General features: G+C 38.3%; 1 protein-coding gene across 1 annotated transcript in view; it reads right to left on the reverse strand.

Moving 5' to 3' along the window:
• Positions 1-21,306, reverse strand: part of LOC122790762 (protein crumbs homolog 1-like) — a 489,172-nt gene that overhangs the window by 53,436 nt on the left and 414,430 nt on the right. The window contains exon 8 of the mRNA XM_044058372.1: positions 20,023-20,188. Coding sequence (XP_043914307.1) covers positions 20,023-20,188 — 166 coding nt within the window. The remainder of the gene's footprint in view (positions 1-20,022; positions 20,189-21,306) is intronic.

A 21,306-nucleotide genomic window follows, 5' to 3' on the forward strand; every position in this document is an offset into this window, starting at 1 on the left:
GTCTCAGAATTTATAGGTACTTTTCCTTGCAATTGTTGTAGTACTTGTAAGTATATTTTGTCTACTTCAATGTTTGTGCACCCTGATACTGGTTGTCTTTATAATTTTAACTTGTATGCTGATTGCAAGAGCTCTGAATTAGTTTATTTATCTGTATGGACTGTTTGCTAATGCTTTTAAGTGGGCAAAACTAATTGTTCCTTTAAAGAATGCATCCTTGAACACTTGAATGATGTAAAAAGGAATAACACCTCTAGTGCATTAGCTAAACATGTGAATTCCTTTGGAAATAGACATTTTTAATTTTTTTGCTTTGCAATTGCTTAGCTTTGATTTAAGAGGAGGTGACAGTACAACTAAAATGAAGTGTGTTGAACTGAAATGGATTTTAGAATAGCTAGCTGGCAAAGGCTCAGGTTTGAATGACACTGGCCCTTTAAAACTGGTGCTCAAGTCACATGATTTATTTTATTAATTTTTTTTTTAACTGAATGACTTTGTATTTGGAGAAGTTTGACAGCTAACATTTCAGGGATTTGTCATGGGATGAAACCTGGAGCAGTGAAATAGCATTTATTCTATGAATGCGGTGGTTTGCTGATTGCAAGAACAATTATTTTCACTGGAACACTACTAATTCTTAATGTGAATTGGGGCTGTTTTTCCTTCTTTTCTGTTAGCCTGGAATAAAATGTAGTTTGCAAGGAATGCAGTGATGTAGATTAACATTTCATGGGGTTATCTGAAAACACTCACTTTTGTGCTCACCCTGAGTTAACAGTATTTATTAAGAACTGTAGGTTTAACACACTGTGTGATCATTATGGAACATTGATTTCTAAGGCACGTAAATTGCTTCCATAGCACATTTTAATGATCCCGTAAAAATGTAAGGTAAACTGTCTTCCAGATTATGTAGTTTATTGCTACTGCTCCACAGGAAACTCTAGTGCTATGCTTTTATTTTTTAATTTTTCTTTTACAGTTTGATAACTGGATAAGTGAAATGATCTACTGACCCTTTTCAGCCATGACCCGGGTAAGCTGAAAATACATATATCAACAGACTGGTTAAAATTCTTAGCTGAATTTTAAAGTTGTTACAGTAAACATCTTAAACAATATTTACAATATGAACACATATGACAATTTTATTCACATATTTGCACATTTTTGCAGTTATAATCAATATTTTTGCTTTGTGACATTAGGAAGTGTGTTTCATTTCATGTCTGTTATTTCTAGTGTAGGGTGTTGTTGGCATATTTTTTGTTGATTAAGAACATCATGATCCACTGTTTTGGTGGAGTTAATCAAATGTGTTTAAGTATAGCCATCTGTATAGTTCAGAGAATTTAGATTACATCTTATATTGCAAAGTTTGATGAGTATTACTAGCTTTGACACTTCTACTGCTGCTTTTAGTCTGAAGTGCTGTTTGGTAAGTTATTGGATCTAAAAAAAAAAAAAGCGTTAATAAAAGAAAAGAAAAAAAACCTGAGATATAACCTCTTGAGACTGACTTCTCATAGCTGTAGTTCTGAAATTATATATTTGCCTTCATATTTTAAGACAGTATCAAATTAATGCTGCGGTTGTGTAAGTCCAACATTACTTCTGTAATCTACTTTCTCTGAAGCATAGCAAAAGAAAATGTAGTTTTGAGTCTGGAATTAACTGATTTGTTTCAGAGGCTTAAACTAAGCATGTTGTTTCATGCATTAAATCATCCTGCCATCTTAGAAATATATTATTCCTAAGCTAAAAATACATCTCTTCCTATTGATTAAAAGGAAGACTTTTCTTATTATTTAATATTTACACAGCAGCACACTTCCACATATATTCATGAAAACATAACTGAAAAAAAAGAAAACATTTTTAAATAAAATATTTCAATATAAAAATTAATTAATTTATTTTATATTTGATTACTGGGGGAGTCCAACTTGGTGCAATAACCCATTTTCAATGAATGCCCAGGGAGAAAAGTTCTATACACCAATGTTACAATACAATAATGGATAACCGTTTCATAAAATTATTTCATAATACAGTATTACTAGTAGATGCAAGCAACAGTATGCCACAAGGATTCAAAAGAAAGATTTAGCTAAGCATATAATATATGAGGTTAAATAAGGAAGATAAGTAATATGCCATAAAAGTGCCACACTGGAAATTAGGGCACTTTTGAGAAATATTACAGTAAAACACATGCTATCCTTTGTACTGGTACACTGGTTCAGTTCCTGCCAACAGAAGATCGACAAGTTAAGATAACATTATGAAGTTTCCTATGAGTCTACAGTTGAGGGTTGGGATTTACTGGGTTGGATGAAAAGTTACATATATCCAGGATGTAGTGAGGTATTCCTTTAACTGTATTTTAAAGTTTTGCTTACTCAATGTTAGCTTGTGTGAGGTGGTAAGAGAATTTACTAGACTGGATAGAGTGTAGGAGAATACCAAATTGCCAGATGTATTATTTGAGTTAGTGATAGATTGAAGGAATTTTTGTTTAGAGCAGAGTTGTCTATTAGGATAATAGTTACAGATTATGTCTATTAGAGAAGGGTATTTGTGTTGGCTATATAATCAGACTATGGGTGAGTAAGAGTTGTTGGCATTGTAAGTGGTGATTGAGTTCTATTCAGCTAAGCTGCTTTAGGGCAAGACAAGAAGAAATGTATTTGTGGGGGGGGGGGGGGTTACAACAACTCTAGAGATTTTATTGTAGCATTGTTTGAGTTTAACCTGGATGCTTGCTTGAAGGTTAGTAAACAAGAGGTAGGCATAAAAAAGTGTTGGGAAGAGATACGCTTTTGCAAAGGTTTCCCTGCTGTTTTTGGTAAGGAATGTTTTTGGTCTGTATGGTTCAAGCTTTTGGTGAGTTTTCTTTTTTTGCTAGCTGTTTGGAATTGGTGGCTGAATTTCATGTTTTCATCAGTTATGATACCTAAAGGTTTAGTATGAGGGACTTGTTCTATTGGCGTGTTGTTTGAGGAAGTGATATGGAAGTGGTGTTTGCTTTCAGGGAATGATTTGGGTGTGAACAAGAGATGCTTGGTTTTCTTTAGGTTTACTAATAGTTATGAACTGTCTGAGTCTTAAGTTTGTTCCTGTAACAGTTTAGGTTGGGGGCTGTGCAGATGAGGATATAGACATCTGCATACTGTATGTGAGTCTGGTGACTGTGTATAGATCATTGATGATGATGTTGAATAAAAGTAGTCTTAATATAGATCCTTGTAGTACTGCTTGTTGACTGTTACCACATAACTGCTTGGCTATGGCCAGATAGGTAGCTTTCAAACCAGGAGAAAGTGGGGGAGTGGCCTACACAGGAGAGCTCTTGTAGCAGTTTTGCATAGCAGACAGCACTGAATGCTTTTAACATATCAAGGAATTGGCAGGTGACTGGAATGCCTGAATTACTGTGTTTGTTTAATTGTTTTAGCAAAGTGAATAAGATCTTGTACTACAATTGGACCTGAAGCCATTTTCATAGATTCATAGATTCATAGATTCATAGATTAGTACTAAGCTAACTGCCCTTGCGAGCCATTTTAAGCCTAGCCAATTATCCCTTGTGAGACTCAAACCCTGCACCCTGTGTTTGTAAGGCAAACACCTTAACCATTAGGCCACCCTCCCACCATATTGAGTAGGGGCAGCAGGTTGTTGAAAATGAAATAGTTGGGTACCTGGGTATGTACACATTTTTCAAGGATTTTGGATAGTGGGAACAAATAGCTATGGACCTAAAGTTGTTATAATGAGTGGAGTGTCCACCTTTATGAAGGGGGAGGATATATGCTTTTTTATGAGTATAGATATGGGGTAAGAGCTAGTTTTGGCCGCTATTCTAAGGTATTCTGATCGGAGATTGCCAGTGGATAGGCTTGTGGTTTTTAATTTTGACACATATTTGGCTATTATTGAAGTAGAGACAGGCTGGAGGGAGTAAGTAGGGTATCTATGAAGGTGTTGGAGTTGGGTTGGTAGAGTGGTTGCGAGTTATTGGTGAAGTTGTTTTTGATTAGGGAGGATACAGACTGAAGGAAGTAGTTTCTGAAATTGTTAGCAATTTCAGCTGCTGATTGCTCAAGAGAAGGATTGAGCTGTGGGCTTCTACCTGGAATTATGGCTTTGGTTAGATGTCTAAAAAAGTTTGGTGTTATTTTGATGAATTGATTGTAGGTCAGAAAGTGATGTTTTTTTTTTTGTCCTGCATAACAGTATATTTGGTTTAGTTTCTTAGCTGTTTATATTTTTATAGGTTTTCTTGGGTTTTAGTATTGTGCCAGGAACTCCAGGCCTTATCTCTAGTTTTCATTAGTTGTCTGATAGAGAGGGACAACCAAAGTGCAGGCCTGTGTTTGACTCTTTCTCCTTAATGGAGTGTTGGCATTTAATATATTGATGAAAACATCACTATGTTCTATCAGCGTTGTTGAGTGGGAGTGTTTTTAGTAGGTTCTAATTGTATTGCCTTAGTGAAAAGATAAAGTAATCTGATTCAAAGTATGATAGGTTGCGGATGATTTTTTAGAGGTGCTGTTTAGTTGTAGAGTTAGGGTTCCTTACTGGAAATCTAGAGGTATGATCACCAGAACAATCAGGTAATATTCTGATATCTGTTATATTTTAAGGTTTGGATGCCAGTATCTGATTAAGGATCGAGTCTTTGGTGATATGGATATTACACCAAGTGGGAAAATGTATAAGTTGAGAGAATCTAAAGAGATTTATATTAACAGCGAGAGTATCAATTAGGGTTTGGGGCACAATCTCTGACTCGGTCCCCAAGAATAATTGTTTCCTGGGGTATGGTAGAGGATACCCAGGAAAGTAATTTTTTTCTGTTGTGGAAACATTATTTCCTGGGGAGATATACAGAGTGATAATGCATGCATTGCTTATGTAGATTAATTTTCAGTGATGTTATGATGATTTCTTTGTTGCTGAATATCGGGTACTTTTGCAGGTATACTGACAGCTGGAAGTTAGTTGGGTATAGAATTGCTATGCTACCTCCTTTTCATTTTGGTCTATCTGCCTTTAAGATATTATAGCTAGCTGGTAGAATTCAGTTGCCTTTGATTTCCAATTTTAACTAGGTTTCTGTAATTATTGGGATATCTGGGTTATGATGGGATATAAGTGCATGCCAGTCAGCAGTTTTGTTGTGGACACTTTTGGCATTAATATTTAAGAATCTGAGACTGCAAGTGTTGGAATTATAGAGAGATGAAGGAAGGGTATTGTTTCAGGGTTGTTTGCTGCATTCACTAGGTGAGTTGGCTGTGAGTTTGGCTGTATATCACCACCGTGACACATAGTTGGAAGGCGAGACGAAATAAAAATAGTCATTTGATTCTGGCTCTGGTTTTTAAATTGGAGCTTCTGGTACTTCTGTTTACATACTTACATTTGAACTAGTGGATATGAGATATATAATACACATTATATGATATAGGGGCTGCATCGTTGGAGTTATGTAGGAAGGCTAGATTTCCTTAACTGGGTCAAAATTTGCTGTTTATTTGGCTTGAGTACTGTGTTATGTATGATACAGAGAGGAGGCAAGCGACAGCAGATGAATGTACATGTTGCAGTGAGATATTGCTTGTGAGATTAGAAGTTTAGTTACTGTGGTGAGAGGGTTTAGAATGATGGGAAGTATATATTAATAGGTGGTTATGTAGATAAATATTGGTGTGAAGGTGATGGATTCTTGTATGAAAGTGAGCCTAACTGGTGGGAACAAGAGAAATATAAGTATATGTTGATATAAGGGTGGGGGAGATGTGTGAGGAAGGCGATATAGTTACTGGTGTAGATATGGGTGGGGAGTTATGTCAAGTGATGCAGTGACTGCTGGATTAAGAAATAATGATTATGATGCAGATATGGCTGGAGGGATAATCTAAGGATCCTATGATTGATGGATATGGGACAAGTGGCTATTATAAACAGACGATATAAGTAATTGAATGTGGTGGGTAGGAACTGGGAGTAGGGGGAGCAAATTTAGTGTGTGTGCACATAGCCACTAGGGAAACAATGTGTAAAGAAGGTGGTAGACTTAAATAATGGCTGTATGCAAGAAGAGTGAGTATTAAATTATTTTTTAAGTTTTGACAATAGAAACTAAATGCATGTTAACATGGTAGACAATATCAGAATTAATTGTAATTTTGTTTAATTTGCCTATAATATTTTTGGTGGCCAGATTTAAATGAAATTAGATGAAAGCTGTTAGAGATAATTTCTACTGTTAATATATACTGGAGGCAAGGGGTTTAGGGTAGTCTGGAGTATAGAAATGTAGCACTGGGAAGAAGGAGTTGGGACACATCTTTTTGGGACATTCCTCCAGTTGCATTATTCCTTATTAAGGTAGCTGTACTTTTAGAATGTTGAGTGCTTTTATAATAAGTATTATTGCAATTAGGTACAGGGATTAGCATGCACCAGAACTTTACATTAAAACATTCTGTGCACTGCTATAATGGCGAACTTGTTTTCCTGATGTTAGCTGGCAGCACTATGTTCCTACATTTGGGAGAGGTTAGCTCTCAACCTTCCATGTCCAAAATGAGGAACACTAGCCCTCATAATGTGGAACAAATGGGCAAAATGTGGAACACATACTAATGGCTTACTAACAACTTCAACTAGGAAGGTCATAGGATGGTTAAAATATGCTGGTTTTACTTATAAAGAAGATCTTTTAATGAATTAATATGATTAATTTCTATTTACAATGGATTTCACTTAAAAAAAATCCTAACACTGAATGTGTGACTTAGTCTTTCAATGTGGAACTTTGAGGAAACTTCGAGGAACATGAACTTTTTAAGACCCCAAATGAGGTACGTTCCTCATAATGAGGTACACTTGAGAGCTATGGATTCACTGAGAGATGTACTGGAGGTAAAATTAAAATATTCAGTGCAGTGCTGTAATGAGTCTTAGCTGGCAGAACTAAGATCCTGCATCTGGGAGAAGTTGGATTCACTGGGCAATGCACTGGAGCTAAAATTAGGAAATTTAGTGCACTGCTTGTCCACCCCTGTAAAAGCATTGTTTTTTTTGTTATTGCATGCCCCAAGATTGCGTAGCATTCGCTATGTGTTCAATGTTTTTTTTTTAAGTTTTTCAATTTATTTGGTTGATGTTTTGTACTGCTGATCTTTTTGAGTGGATATTTGTGTGTGTGTGTGTGTGTGTGTGTGTGTGTGTGTGTGTGTGTATATATATATATATATATATATATATACAGAGAGAGAGAGAGAGAGAGAGGTGTATAACTTTTCCTTAACTCAGCTAATCATTGATTCACAAATTGTTGAAAGCTAATGGTTAAGCATGAATAACATTGAGGGATATTTGGTTTCCTGATGTTAGCTGATGGAACTATGTTCCGGCATCTGGGAAAAGTTGGAATCACTGGTTGATGTGTTGAAGGTAAAATTAAAATATTCAGAGCACTGATTTAATGAAGGCACTTAGTTTTCTGATATTAGCTGGCAGCACTATGTTCTTTTCTCTGGGAGAAGTTGGATTCGCTGGGCTGGAGGTGAACTTAATATTATGAGTCAGAGACAGCTGGAGCCTTTTTATTGTATGCAAATAAAAGACTTGTGGTCATTTGCAAGGATCACATGAATTTGTTTCGCATTACCTTGAGCATAAAACATGTGAGTTGCCTACATACATTGTATGCTCACTTTGGACTCACATTAGAGAGAACCTATTGCCCATATGCGTCCTCTTGTTTGACTGCCCAAACCTACAGCCTTCTTGAGAGAGAGGATGAGGGATACAAACTTTATGCTGCCTGTCAGTAACCTTAGAATGAGAACAGATTTTGTGTGTGTGTGAGGGGATCTTGCTGACATATAAGGAGTGCATGAAGGCTTGGCTCTTGCAGAAAAATGAAATTTGATATATGTTGTCTTTGCTTGTTTTATGGGTGTATGTGTTATGCATGTTCTACACTTTTCTTAGCATTCAGACATATGCAATATAAGCAGATATTGTCAGGCTTTGAGTTATGAGCTCCTTTGTCTCAAGGCTACATCGTGGAACCAAAATAGAACCATACCCTAAAGAAATGAATATTCAACAAATTCCAAATCAAGCAAACTGAAAGAAAAATAATATATTACAAAGATGTGGGGATTATATTTTGTATCTCTTCACAAACATGTATAATATAACCTCCTGAAAATATCATTAGGCTGGTGCCCTCTGCATTAGTTTTAAAATGTGAAAGGGGGCTTTGTCCCCTACCCATGTAAGCAGAATCTATACAGTACAGCACTAGAGACAACAACCATGTGATGCCCAGCTGGGCCAAGAGAAAGTAGCATGCAGAGGCTACATTAATGGCACTATGCTAACTGAAAGCTATGGTGTGCAGAGATGGGATTCCTGAAATTATGAAGCTCAGCTACACTAAATGTACTTCAGTATCAGTCAGGCAGAATGGCACATTAAAAACAAAAATAAAACTGATAATTCTTCATAAACTGAGAGGTACACTAGCAGTTCAGCTATTTGTAGCTAGGAGTAAAATTAAACTTTGAAAAACACACACACGGACAGAGTACAGTATCGGAGAAAATAAGTGTTATTCTTTGATAGCCAGTGGGAGGCCGTAATGCAGCACGCAGAGGCACTACATAATAGAAAGCTGTGGGGACAGCAGAACTTACCATAGTTAGTTTTAGTCAGTGCCAATCAAACAGAAGGACAAATGAAAAACAAAAATAAAACCCATCAGTCTTCATGGATTGAGTGGTATAATGTCAGTTTAACTACCTGTAGCTATGAGTGATATGAAGCTTTGAAACACAGACAAACTGCAGCACCAGAGAAAATAAGTGCTATTCCGTAATAACCAATGGAAAGCTATAATACAGCATGCAAAGGCTATATTAATGGGACTACATTAATAAAAAGCTGTGAGAATGGAAGAAACTATGATAATTGAATTTCGGTGTCAATTAAGCAGAAAGATAAATTAAAAACAATAATAAAAGTAACCATTGTTTGTGGAGTGAGGAATGCATTGTCAGCTTATGGATGACATGAAGCTTGGATTGCACTCCCTTCCAGTGTTTCACTACAGTGCACTGCTGTGTTCTATACTGTTGTGATAGGGTAAGTGCACAGTGTAAGTGTGCACAGTATGGGGCAGGTGTTAAGGGGGCAGCCCCTGTTATGCACCAGACAGGAGAGTAATAACCAGTTCTTATTGTTTTAAGTATAGTGTTACAATTTATAAATAATGTTATGGATCCAGGGTTCAGAAAAGCGAACTGCTGCATATGAACAAACAATGAGGTTTACCTAGAAGAGTTTCATAACAGTGGGACTTGGACTACCACAGACATCCTTGGCAGGAAATTAATAATCATTTATCAATGAAGTGAATTTGTCTTATGAACATCTGTTCTGAAGATTTATGTTGAAGTCTGCTCAGCATGATTTTTGATGTATTACCATACTTCCATGTTCATTATGGACTGCTGATTATATTGAAACTACCCGATTCTATGAAAAATGCACAGCAGTTTAACAGACAATAAAAATACAAGAAGTAAATGTACTGCTGTGGTAATAAATATTATAGGATAATTATCTGAGGCTGCAGCAAAACAGCATGTAAAGGATATATTAATGTTACCACACTCATACAGAATCGAAGACAGCAGTGATCGTTTTCAGCTCAAGAAATTGTGATAGTTAAACTTAATGTAGCGAAGTTCCAGTCAAACAGAAGAGAATATGAAAAACAAAATAACAGGAGACTGAAAACTTATTTAGTGTGTCATATAATTGAAATGTGACAATGAAATTTCTGCAGCTGAATCCACTTTGGCAATACTTGCTTTCTTAAATAGCAAAGTAGCTATTTTAAAACTGTACAGTATTCAGCATTATTTCACATATAGAATGTTTTTTTTTTTTTAAGAGAGCAATATAGGTTCATAGGTTCATAGATTAGTACTAGGCTAACTGCCCTTGTGAGCCATTTTAAGCCTAGCCAATTATCCCCTGTGAGACTCAAACCCTGTACGTTGTGTTTGTAAGGCAAACACCTTAACCATTAGGCCACCCTCCCAACCCATTAAATGAAAATGAAAAAATGTTGTAACATTTAACATGCTAGGCAATCTTATTGTCAAATGTTAAAAAGTACAGTTGTGTACACTTACCATAAATGTAGATGTATTCACTGTTGCAGTCATCACATTTGGGTTATCTGCTTGCAGTAGCCCTCAGTCAGCCTGATTATCAAAGTCTTGGGTCCTGCGTCAGTTACTGTCTCATCTTCCATGACATCAGGTAGTCAGGGGTATAAAGCATACAGCTGATACCATTACATCAGTTTTTCTTGCCCCAGTTGAGGTGCCCCCATAATGGGAAGCAATTATATACAAGGTTACACCTCCAAGATAAAAAGCAAATACACCAAAAAGCTTTAAGCATAGTAAACAAGAATAGAGGTATAGCCAGTAGAAGTCAGGGGGCTGGAGGGAGGGTAACCAGGACTGCAACAGTGAATACATTCGAACATCTACATTTATGGTAAGTGTACACAACTGTACTATGTTCTTCGTGTTTCACTGTTGCAGTCATCACATTTGGGTAAATTCCCAAAGCTAAGGATGGGAGGAGGAAGTTTGTTGCAGTCATCACATTTGGGTAGATTCCCAAAGCTAAGGATGGGAGGAGGAAGTTAGATAGCATTAGGACCAGCTATTAAGCCCTGCAATACTGCAGTGAAAAAGTCATCTCTGGATTTAGAAAAAATTGGCAAATAGTAATGCTTGGTGAAGGTATGTACCAAACTCCAGGTAGCAGCTTCTAGGATGTCCCTGGTAGGAGCACCTCTGAGAAAGGCTGTAGAGGTAGATGCAGCCCTGGTTGAATGTGGTCTTATCCCCTGTGGAATGGGTTTTCCATGGTGCTTATAGCAGAAATTAATGCAATGGCCTATCCACTTAGAAATGGTTTGCTTTGAAATGGCCTTACCCTCTGCCCCTGCAGCAAATGCAACCAGCAGCTGTTCAGATTTCCTGAGAGGGTTAGTCCTGTCCAAATAAAATCTAAGTTGTCTGTGCATGTCCAAGGAGTGCAGTATTCATTCCCCTTTGTTCTGTGGATTAGAAAAAGAGGTTGGCAAATGAATGGACTGATTAAGGGCCACACTGGATACCACCTTGGGCATGAAGGAGGGATTGGTCCTGAGGGACACCCTGTCTGCATGAAAGATGATGAAAGGCTCCAATGCCATGAGGGCCTGTAATACAGACACTCTTCTAGCTGAAGTGATGACTAAAAGGAAGGCTGTTTTCCAAGAAAGGAATTTCAAGTCTGCATTTGCAGCTGGCTCAAAAGGAGGTAGAGTGAGTTTTTCCATTACAAAGTTAAGGTCCCAGGATGGAGTAGGGGCTTTCCTGGGTGGTCTTAAGTTTTTGGTACCTCTGAAGAACTGCTTCAACAGTGGATGAAAAAAGAGGGGTGGATCTGTATTGTAATGAGCTGAAATGGATGAGGCATGAATTTTGATGGAGGAAAAGGAAAGGCCCGTGTGAAGCATCTCAGTTAAGTATGGAAGAATCTATGGTAAATTGGGCACTGCTGTGCCCAACCCCTGAGTTTGGATCCAGGAACAGAATCTTTTCCATTTTTCAGCATATGATTTTCTAGTACTAGGCCTCCTTGCCTCCAGAATGACATCCATCACTTGCTTACTGAGGAATGGTAACAGAGAGATCAGATGATTAGCCAGGCTTCCAGGTTCAGGGTTTGAATCTGTGAGTGCAGAATCTGGCCCTCCTGCTGGGACAGCAAGGCAGGGGTCTGAGGCAGGTGCCATGGTGACTGGTTCCAGTGCTGGCGTGGACAGTCTGGTGCAATCAGTATTGTCCTTGGTTTGTCCTGTTTGGTCTTTAGTAGTACCTTGGAGAGGAGAGGCAGAGGGCGAAAGGCATAAACTGAAAGGTTTTTCCAGGTGAAGGACAGGGCATCCACTTTCCAAGCTTGTGTGTGGGGAGTCCTTGTGCAGAATTTGTCCAATTGGCAGTTCTGGGGGGAGGCAAACAGGTCTTTCTCTGGGCTCCCCCATTTGTTTCTCAACATGTTGAATATCTTTGATTCCAGTTTCCACTCGTGTGGATCCATGATATTTCTGCTTAGTTTGTCTGCCAGTGTATTTAGCTTTCCTGGCAGGAATTGAGCCTGTAGGTGCACTTGGTAGCTCAAGGCTGTGTTCCACAGAGCCATGGCTAGTCTGCAGAGAGAGTATGAGTCGGTTCCCCCCTGCTTGTTTATGTACCACATAACAGTGGTGTTGTCCGTCTTTACCATTAATTGTCCTGGAAGAATGTGGTCCTTGAAGGCTGTCAGAGCATTCTGTACAGCTAAAATTTCTTTTTGAGTGATATGCAGGTGCATTTCACTTGGGTTCAATTTGCCCTGCATGCACTTCCCTGTCAAGTGAGTCCCCCATGCATAGTATGATGTGTCTGTTGTTAGGATTTGGGCGGCAGGGAGTAGAGTGAAAGGCAGTCCCTTGTTTTGGTGGCAGGCCTCTGCCCACCAAAGGAACTCTATCTGTAGACAAGGTATGATAGGAATCATTGATTCTAGATCCTGAGAATGTTGACACCATAGGCTTTTTAGATACCATTGTAGTTTCCTCATATGCAGTCTTGCATATGGAATTAAGAGAATGCAGGAGGCCATGAACCCCAGGGCTTGCAGTATTTTCCTTGCAGATAGCTTGGTCATTGTGGCCAGTAGTTTGAAGTAGGCTGCCAAATGAACTTGTTTCTCTTGCATAAGGTAGGCCATCTGGGAAGTTGTATTCAAGCTTGCTCCCAGGAATACAATTTGTTGGCAGGGTACAAGATGTGATTTATTTTTGTTTATGGTGTACCCCAGAGAAGTCAGCAATTTCTTTACAAACGCCAGATGATTTAACAGTATGTCCTGGCTTTCTGCCTGAATTAGACAATCGTCCAGGTATGGGTATATTTGAATATTTCTTTGCCTGCAAAATGCAATTACTAGAGCTAGACACTTTGTGAATACCCTGGGCACAGTAGATAAGCCAAAGGGAAGTGCAGATAACTGATGGTGCATGGAGCCTGCTCTGAAGCGTAGGCATTTCCTGCAAGATTCCCTTATTGGAATGTGCAGGTAGGCTTCCTTTAAGTCTAAGGTTGCCAACCAGGCATCTTTGCCTAGCATAGGAAGCAGCTGCTGAAGAGTTAGTATCTTGAATTTTGGGATTACCAAAAAGGTGTTTAGGATAGACAGGTCTAGGATAGGATGCCAGGAATTGTCTTGAGTAGAAACCTTGTCCCCTTTCTTTTTCTGGGACAGGTTGAATAGTCCTGATGCTTAAGAGAGAGAGAACTTGCTTTTGAGCCTCTGCGGACTGATTTGAAGGTAGATCTGGCCAACCGTTTGGGGTTGATAAGGAGTGGAAGTGGAATCTGTATCCCTGGGAAACTATATTTAAAGCCCATTTGTCCTGGGTAATGAGTTTCCAACTTTTTGCCTGCAGGGCAATCTTTCCCCCTAAAGGAACAGTCAGATGAGCAGGGCTAGGAAGTTTTAAAGTTAAGTCATTGAGACAGTTTACCATGGGGGGAATCTTACTACTCCCTACTTTGGAAGTGGGAGTCCCCCACTGCTTAGTCCTGTGAGTACCTTGGGACTGAAGCCTGGGTGTTCTGCTGGTTCTGGGTTTGGACTGAGAAGGCCTAGAAGAGGGAGGAAAGGACCAGTTCTTATAGGGCCAATGCTTACTAAATCTGGGAGGCTGTACTTGCAGGAAATCTTTAACAGTTTGCAAATATTTAGCTTTTTCCTCCATCTTTTTAAGTACTTCTTCTGCTTTGTTGCCAAACAGGCGGTCTTGGTTTGAGGGAGCATTCAGCAATTTAGCTTTAACATGATCTGGCAAAGATTGTTCCTTAAGCCAAGCATGCCTTCTAAGTACAGACCCAGTGACAGCAGCCCTGCAAGATGCCTCTAATGAATCAAAGCCACCTTGCAAAGTATGTTTTCCAACTTGTTCAGCAGAATGTATTAAATTCTGTAAATCTTTGTTTTCAGCACAGTCAGGCATCAACATAATTTTCTGTTTAAGCAATCCAATAATATACTGCTGATACTTTAACATAAGAAACTGGCAGTTTAAGGCCCTAATGGCCAAGGTTGCAGAAGTGTATACCTTCTTAACCCATCTATCCAGTGCCCTGGAATCTCTATCAGAGGGATTTTTGGCAGTAGTAGTCTTAATGCCCTTGGGTCCCTGTGAAATGGTCTCAGGATCTGCAGTAGGATTTTTAAAGAGGAACTTGTGATAGTCAGGAACCCTGTAATACCTATCAAGTTTTCTGGGAGCAGGAGGTAGAGAGTCAGGGGCCAAGCTAGACTCCGAGAAGGCATCATCAACAATGTCCAGTACAGGGGGATGGCCAAAGGCCAGTGCTGGGGCAGGAGTAAGAAATCCCTAAGCCACTTTTTAGAGTCAGAGTAATCCTGGCTTTCCCAGCGAAAATGCTCCCTAAGAGTATGCAAGGTTTCACCAAAAGAGAAATCCTCTGGAGGGGAAGCAGAGGGAATGGAGTCCGCTGCATCAGAATCCTCATAGGTAGATAAGGGTAAATCCTGGGCATCAGAGGAAACAGAAATTTCAGAGTCCTGATCAGAAAAATCATAAGGAAAATCAGTCCTAGGTCTCTTAGAGGGGGAAGGGTGGCTTCCCGTGATTAGAGTAATAAGGTCTTCAGCCATTCTTATCATTTGTTTTTTAGGCATAGGGGCCTGACCATGCAGTCTGGGTATTGGTTTTCTAGGCATGGATCATGTTTTAGGCCTTGAAGAAGAAGATGGCGTCGGTTTAATATGCAAGTCAGTAGGCCTGAATACACCCTCAGAAGCTGGTGTCTGCACAGCGGCTCCGGACCTATCCAAGGTAGAGACATCCACAGGCTCCACAGTTGAAAAAGTATCTCGTGGCATACCGGACTCCGAATGGGTCTCAGTAGAGGCCTGCGAATCTGAAGTAGTGGATATCAAGGCCTGCGAAAGCTCCTCGCTGAGTACCGGCGAACTGGCGACTAGCTTAGGAGAAGCGTCGTCGGCAGCTTTGGAAATATACAGTCTGTCTCTATCTTTGCATTTTTTCAGAATGTCGGATGGCTTACTGAAGCCATTTCTGGATAACTGAACCAGTAAGTCACCAAAATATTTAGAAGCATAAATAAACCGACGACAAATAGTTTGTTGTTTAAACAAGGCACAAAACTGACAGCGAGGTAAGTCATGGTCTGGGCCTAAGCAAGGAATGCAGTACGAATGAAAATCTTTATGAGGTATTTGCTTTCCACAAGAAATACAATTGTTAACTTTTACTGACATCGGATTAGAGCAAGAAAAACTTTCTCCAGTGGGGTACTTAGTGTAGTTGAAGACTTCGGTTCTGAAACTCAAAAACAAAAATTTCTGGAGTCAGCCGACCGACACTTGCAAACTGCTTCTGCTTCAGGCACTGCACGGCAAGAAAGACTGATGTAATGGCGTTGGCTGTATGCTTTATACCCCTGACTACCTGATGTCATGGAAGATGAGACAGCAACCAACGCAGGACCCAAGACTTTGATAATCAGTCCGAATGAGGGCTACTGCAAGCAGATAACCCAAATGTGATGACTGCAACAGTGAAACATGAAGAACATCAGCCTACATCTTTGATGTACTCTTCTGGGCACCACACAAGTAATATTTATTGCCCTGTACTCTGCTATATGCTCTTGACATTAATGCGGATGGGATACAAAATATTTTACTGACTGAAGCTTTTACAATGGGTTTCCATGTATACTGATGAACATTTTTTATAGTCTAAAAATTATACAGATTTATAAGATACAAAATAAATATGTTAACATTCTGTACAACTTTTTAGGTGTATTCACAATAAAATCACAAAAAATGGGGTGGTGCCATTAAAACATTAGACTTCAGATCATTCTTTTAAGTTAGGTTGGGAAAAAATTCTAGGATGCTAGAGCATAGCATCCAACATTCTTTCTTTCTCTGATCGCATAAAATTGCTGTCCTTGCTAAAGACAATATTGCATTTGCTAAACAGTCAGACACTATTATTGAGAACTTATTATTTTACCTTAAGATGTATTATCCTCCATTTAAATGTGTAATTTTTTTATTCTCTACATAATTAGACAAAACAGTTTAAAAACAAGCACTATTCTTTGTCAGCTGATGGGAGGGTTGTAAAACAGCATACAAAACATATATTAATGGTAGTATGCTATCAGAAAGTTATGATGTCAAAGTAGAACAGACAGCATGTTGAGAATTGCATTTGGTGCAGTGTGTCATGGGAGAGCAGTAAGCATTAGTTCTGCAGCTGACTGCATGATGACTGTATTTGACTTCTAAATGACTGTTTTCTCAATACTGGATTTCTTAAAAGAACAAAATTGGACAATTTTGAATACTACACTCACACGAGAGATGTTTTTTCTGGCTAAAAATACATTTTAGGAGAAAGAGAAAGTTTCTTAAATTGTTTCAGAATGTCGATTTCTAAAATAAATATACCAAGAATGTGTTATAATGCTTAACTACCTAGATAATCTTTGCACACTAGTAAACATTAACATGGCCTGTAGCGCTGATGGGCACTGGTAAGTACCATAGCACTAACACAGCTAGCAGCTTTCCTGAGGGCTCTTAGACATTATTGTAGATGGTGGAGCAGAAACAGATCTTACATATTTCTGAGCTTTAACATTTTCCGTGGCACTATCTGATCATGGGGAAGCACCATACATCATTTTAAAATGATTGTAAAAAACAACATTTCTTGATTATTTTAGAAGTGTATTCTGTCTGTGTTTTGTATCGCACAACTAATACAACATACAGATGTTCTTCTACGTGTGCTATTATTATTGCTAATGAGGGCAGAAAACAGATTTTACTGAGTGGAGCTGTGATATTTTGTTTTGCTCTGCTCTTTGCAGTTCCATGAAATGTACTAACAGCATTTTAAAGCAGTTGCTGAAAGCAATATTTCATATTGCCGAATATAAAAAGATGGCATGATGATTGTTAACAAGGATGAAAATAATTTTCATATTGGTTTTAGAGTCATACCACAAGACATGCCACTGCATTAATATTAGTGATAATGTTTTCTTACTAGTTGGCACATCATTTTGAAGATTTGTGTACAACTACAACTCAGATATGCTGATTTGTATACCGATTTGTTTTGATATTCCTGACCCTGTAGCATCTTTAAGACAGAATCAAATATGCCCTCCTCAGCAAAACTGCAAATGAATCTGGATATATTTCCGGTGTCTGGAAGGATAGGCACAATTACTTGTGAGAAGTTTGTGACTTTTTATTACACCAGCAAGTCATTCTTTTTGGATGCATAATAGGATGTAGGTAGTTATATGTTCTTTATTCTGATGATGTCTGACAAAGTGTGGAAGAAAACGTTAATAAAATTTATATCCTGGATTTTCAGTTATTGGTATACACACAAACTGAGATATAAAACATATACTTACACGTGTGTATATACACATATATCTATAAATCTATATGTTTATATATATATATATATATATATATATATATATATATATATATATATATATACACACACACACACACACACACACACACACACACACACACACACACACACACACACACACACACACACACACACAGATATATGTTTTTGTGAAGGTAATATCACCCTTCTGTCAAACAGTTCCCACAGGTATAAAATGTGTGAGCAACAACTTCAGTAGTATAGCTAGTGGAGGGCAAAGGGGGCAGCTGCCCTGGGAGAAAATAATTTGGGGTGTGGTTCCAATGGTATTTGAAATGCATTTGTAGGCTCACTTTGCACTAATGAGGAGGATGCAGCCACATAAGTTAGTGAGGTATGACTAGAGGTTAATGGTTAGCATCATCCCCTGAATCATCTTAATCATGTGTGTTATCCCAAACCTAACTTTAACCCTGCCCCTAACCTTGCATATTATTTTACCAAAAACCTTTTCCCTAACAGTCTCACTACACAAGATAAAAGGACACACAGCACACACAACACCAAGCATACAAAACAGTAAATCTATTCCCGTACCCTAGCTCTGACCCACTAACACAGGCACATACAAAGCAGCTACTATAATCTTTTCAGTCAAACATTCATTTCCTTGTTCATTCCTCTTTACAAGCACTATAAAAATGAGCATTCGATCAAACGTGCTTTTGATATTTCTGCTTTCAGTGTTTTTCACCCCCAAAAAGCTTTTCAGTCAAATGTGTTGCCAATAATTTGAGCTGAAACCATGCATCTCTATCTATATCTGTATAAAACTACATATGTTTTTGTACGCACCTCCTATGTGCTTGCGATCCCCAAAGCAAACGCAAAAATGCACCAATGGAAAATGTGTTTATTTTTTGCTTACACAGTTGCCCACATGCCCATTTTAGCAGAAGCTTAGGAGAAAAATGTTTCTCAGTACACTTTACATTTAAAGATTCTATAATAAAGTACCAAGAGACTGGTATAAACAGTACAAATAATCATATAACATGGCACAATTTTATATGCTACAAAAACAAGTTGAAAGATTGTTAAAACACACAGGTATAAAATCTGTGAGTAACAACTTCAGTAGTGTAGTTAGTGCAGGGCGAAGAGGGCAGCTGCCCTGGTAGAAAATAATTTGGGGTATGGTCAGCAAATCCTGATCACTCAATGCATACCAACACTTTTTGTCAAACCAGGGCACTATAGCATTGCAGCTTGCTACAGTTTAAATTAAAACTAAAAAACTGAGCACTGTAGCACTCCATGCAGGGCATAGACTGTAGCAACTGCTTACTACATTTGTAGCAAGCAGTTTGCTACAGTTTTAAAGAAATAGACTTTTTTCTTTTTTACTAAAATGAGAGGGAGGAGGGTCAGGGCAGGTACAGAAACAGGAAGTGATTCCTTTAGCAGGAGTTAAGAGTGTGCATGTCACTTAGCTGGTCACCTGGTTGGTGTGCCAGTAGAAAGAGCAGACATTTTTTGCTTTTCACTTGAAGAGCTGAGGTGGTGGGCTAATACATGATACCTGCACAGGGTGCTGGTTGGGCCAGCTATATTTCTGAACAAATATACAATGTTTACTAGCATTTTTAGTGTCAAATATGGTTCCATTTCATTGGAAACAGTTCAGAGCGAGAGAGAGAATAATTATCAAAGGTAATAATTGAGGAATGGGGAAAGATAGCCGTAAGCAAGTATTATGATAAAAAGATGACTTCTGGGATTCAGTTACAGCAGGAGGATGATTTCTGGGAAGTCCTAAATTACACCACAGATGTATTTTGACCTTGAGGTAAGACTATGAACATTATTAGTGAGCTCTTTAATCTGACGGTCCCTGATGACAGTAGGCATAGAATTCGGGATGAGCATTATGTAGCAATCCAAACATACCATTAAGATCTGAAAATAGGAAAGGTACTGTTAGTAGATCTTAAAGGCCTTATAGGTCATGACAACATAGTGAGTATAATGCAGTGAGACATGGGAGGGGGGGTTGTTTAACTGTTTGTGAGTGAAAATGGAATACGAGTATATTTAAAATTTCCATTCAGCCCAGTTTATGGGCCCTGGAAGGAGCATTCAGGATAAATATAGCAGCACAGTGGTAAGTAACTTTCAATTTGGTAAGAAGAGATGGGTGTACATATCTGTCCCAGCTCAGTCACAGATATCACTTTTGCTTTTGTTCACTGAAAGTATTTATAACAAAGAGTACAGACTAGATGCTGACTCACAGACAATATGATGGCATTGGCAAATACTATTGTGATTAAAATTATTACCAGAGCTATTGGTTAAATACAGTACTGAAATATACTTACATTCATATCCAAAAGGCACATTTTGGCATTTACTGTCTTCTGGACATGGGTTGCTTTCACACCAGACTCTTTCATTGCATGTCTTTCCGGTAAAGTTGATTGGACAACTGCAGTTGAAATCATTCCACGTCACAGTACATGTGCCTCCATTGCTGCAGGGTCTAGACTTAAAAAGGAATGTTTAGTTTGTTAGAAGCTTTCTCACAGACATTTATACCCAGAGTGTACTACATGTTAAATCTTTAGTAAGAAGAGTTTAGAACAAGATTGGGTTTTATAGAGAGTCTCTGCAAGGCATGACAAGAAATCGTGACTGCATCAGTGAAATAAGTGCAATCCATCCTTATATAACATTTATACATTTAGGGGATATACTTTACAAACTGATGGTCATGATAGCGTTGATGACTAATTACTGGATCCTTGTATAACATAACAATACTGCATTTAGGGGATATACTTTACAAACTGATGGTCATGATAGTGTCGACGACTACTTAACATTACTGGATCCTTGTATAACATAACAATACTGCATTTAGGGGATATACTTTACAAACTGATGGTCATAACAGTGTTGACGACTACTTAACATTACTGGATCCTTGTATAACATAATACTGTACAACAGCACAGTTAATGTCTTTCCTTGACAGAAGTCCAAGTCCTGCAATTGCAGGTCTTTGAACTTCAAACACACAAGTACAGCAAATAGCACTTAACTGAAATATTGCTTAGAGAACTTGAATGTGGGTTTTCTTCACATATACCTGTTGTGGTGAGGGTGTATGCGATCAGTACCCTTCCTACTTTTATGTACTAACTCCAAGATCATTGCATCTTGGAGTAAGAGGAATCTGAGGTACAACTCTCTCAGTCTTACTGTTCACACTTTTGTGACTGATGTTGATGAATTCACAATTGCAAGTCTTGCATAATCAAAGGGCACAAAATCATATCTTTTCTCCTCTAATGTTTTAGCATTATTAAAATCACCAGGATCTCAGAATTCAGGTAATATAAAACTCACAATTCTTTTTAGCTGTTCCTGTTGAGTTATGTATAATATTAATGGCTGGATGATAGTAAAATACAACCCACATTGGGCTGCTAGCTGCAGTGCTCTGCTTGTTCATTTCATTCCACTAACTCCACATTCTTGGGGAGGTTTACATATATCATGCAAGATTCAGTGGTACTGATCTACTAAGATATAATGCAACCATAATATATAGGACTCAGCTTATCTTCTTAAACAGGAAATCTTAAACTATGGTTAGCTCG

The sequence above is a fragment of the Protopterus annectens genome, chromosome 16.part0, assembly GCF_019279795.1.
Source record: "Protopterus annectens isolate FY-2018-M chromosome 16.part0, PAN1.0, whole genome shotgun sequence".
Lineage (NCBI taxonomy): Eukaryota > Metazoa > Chordata > Ceratodontiformes > Protopteridae > Protopterus > Protopterus annectens.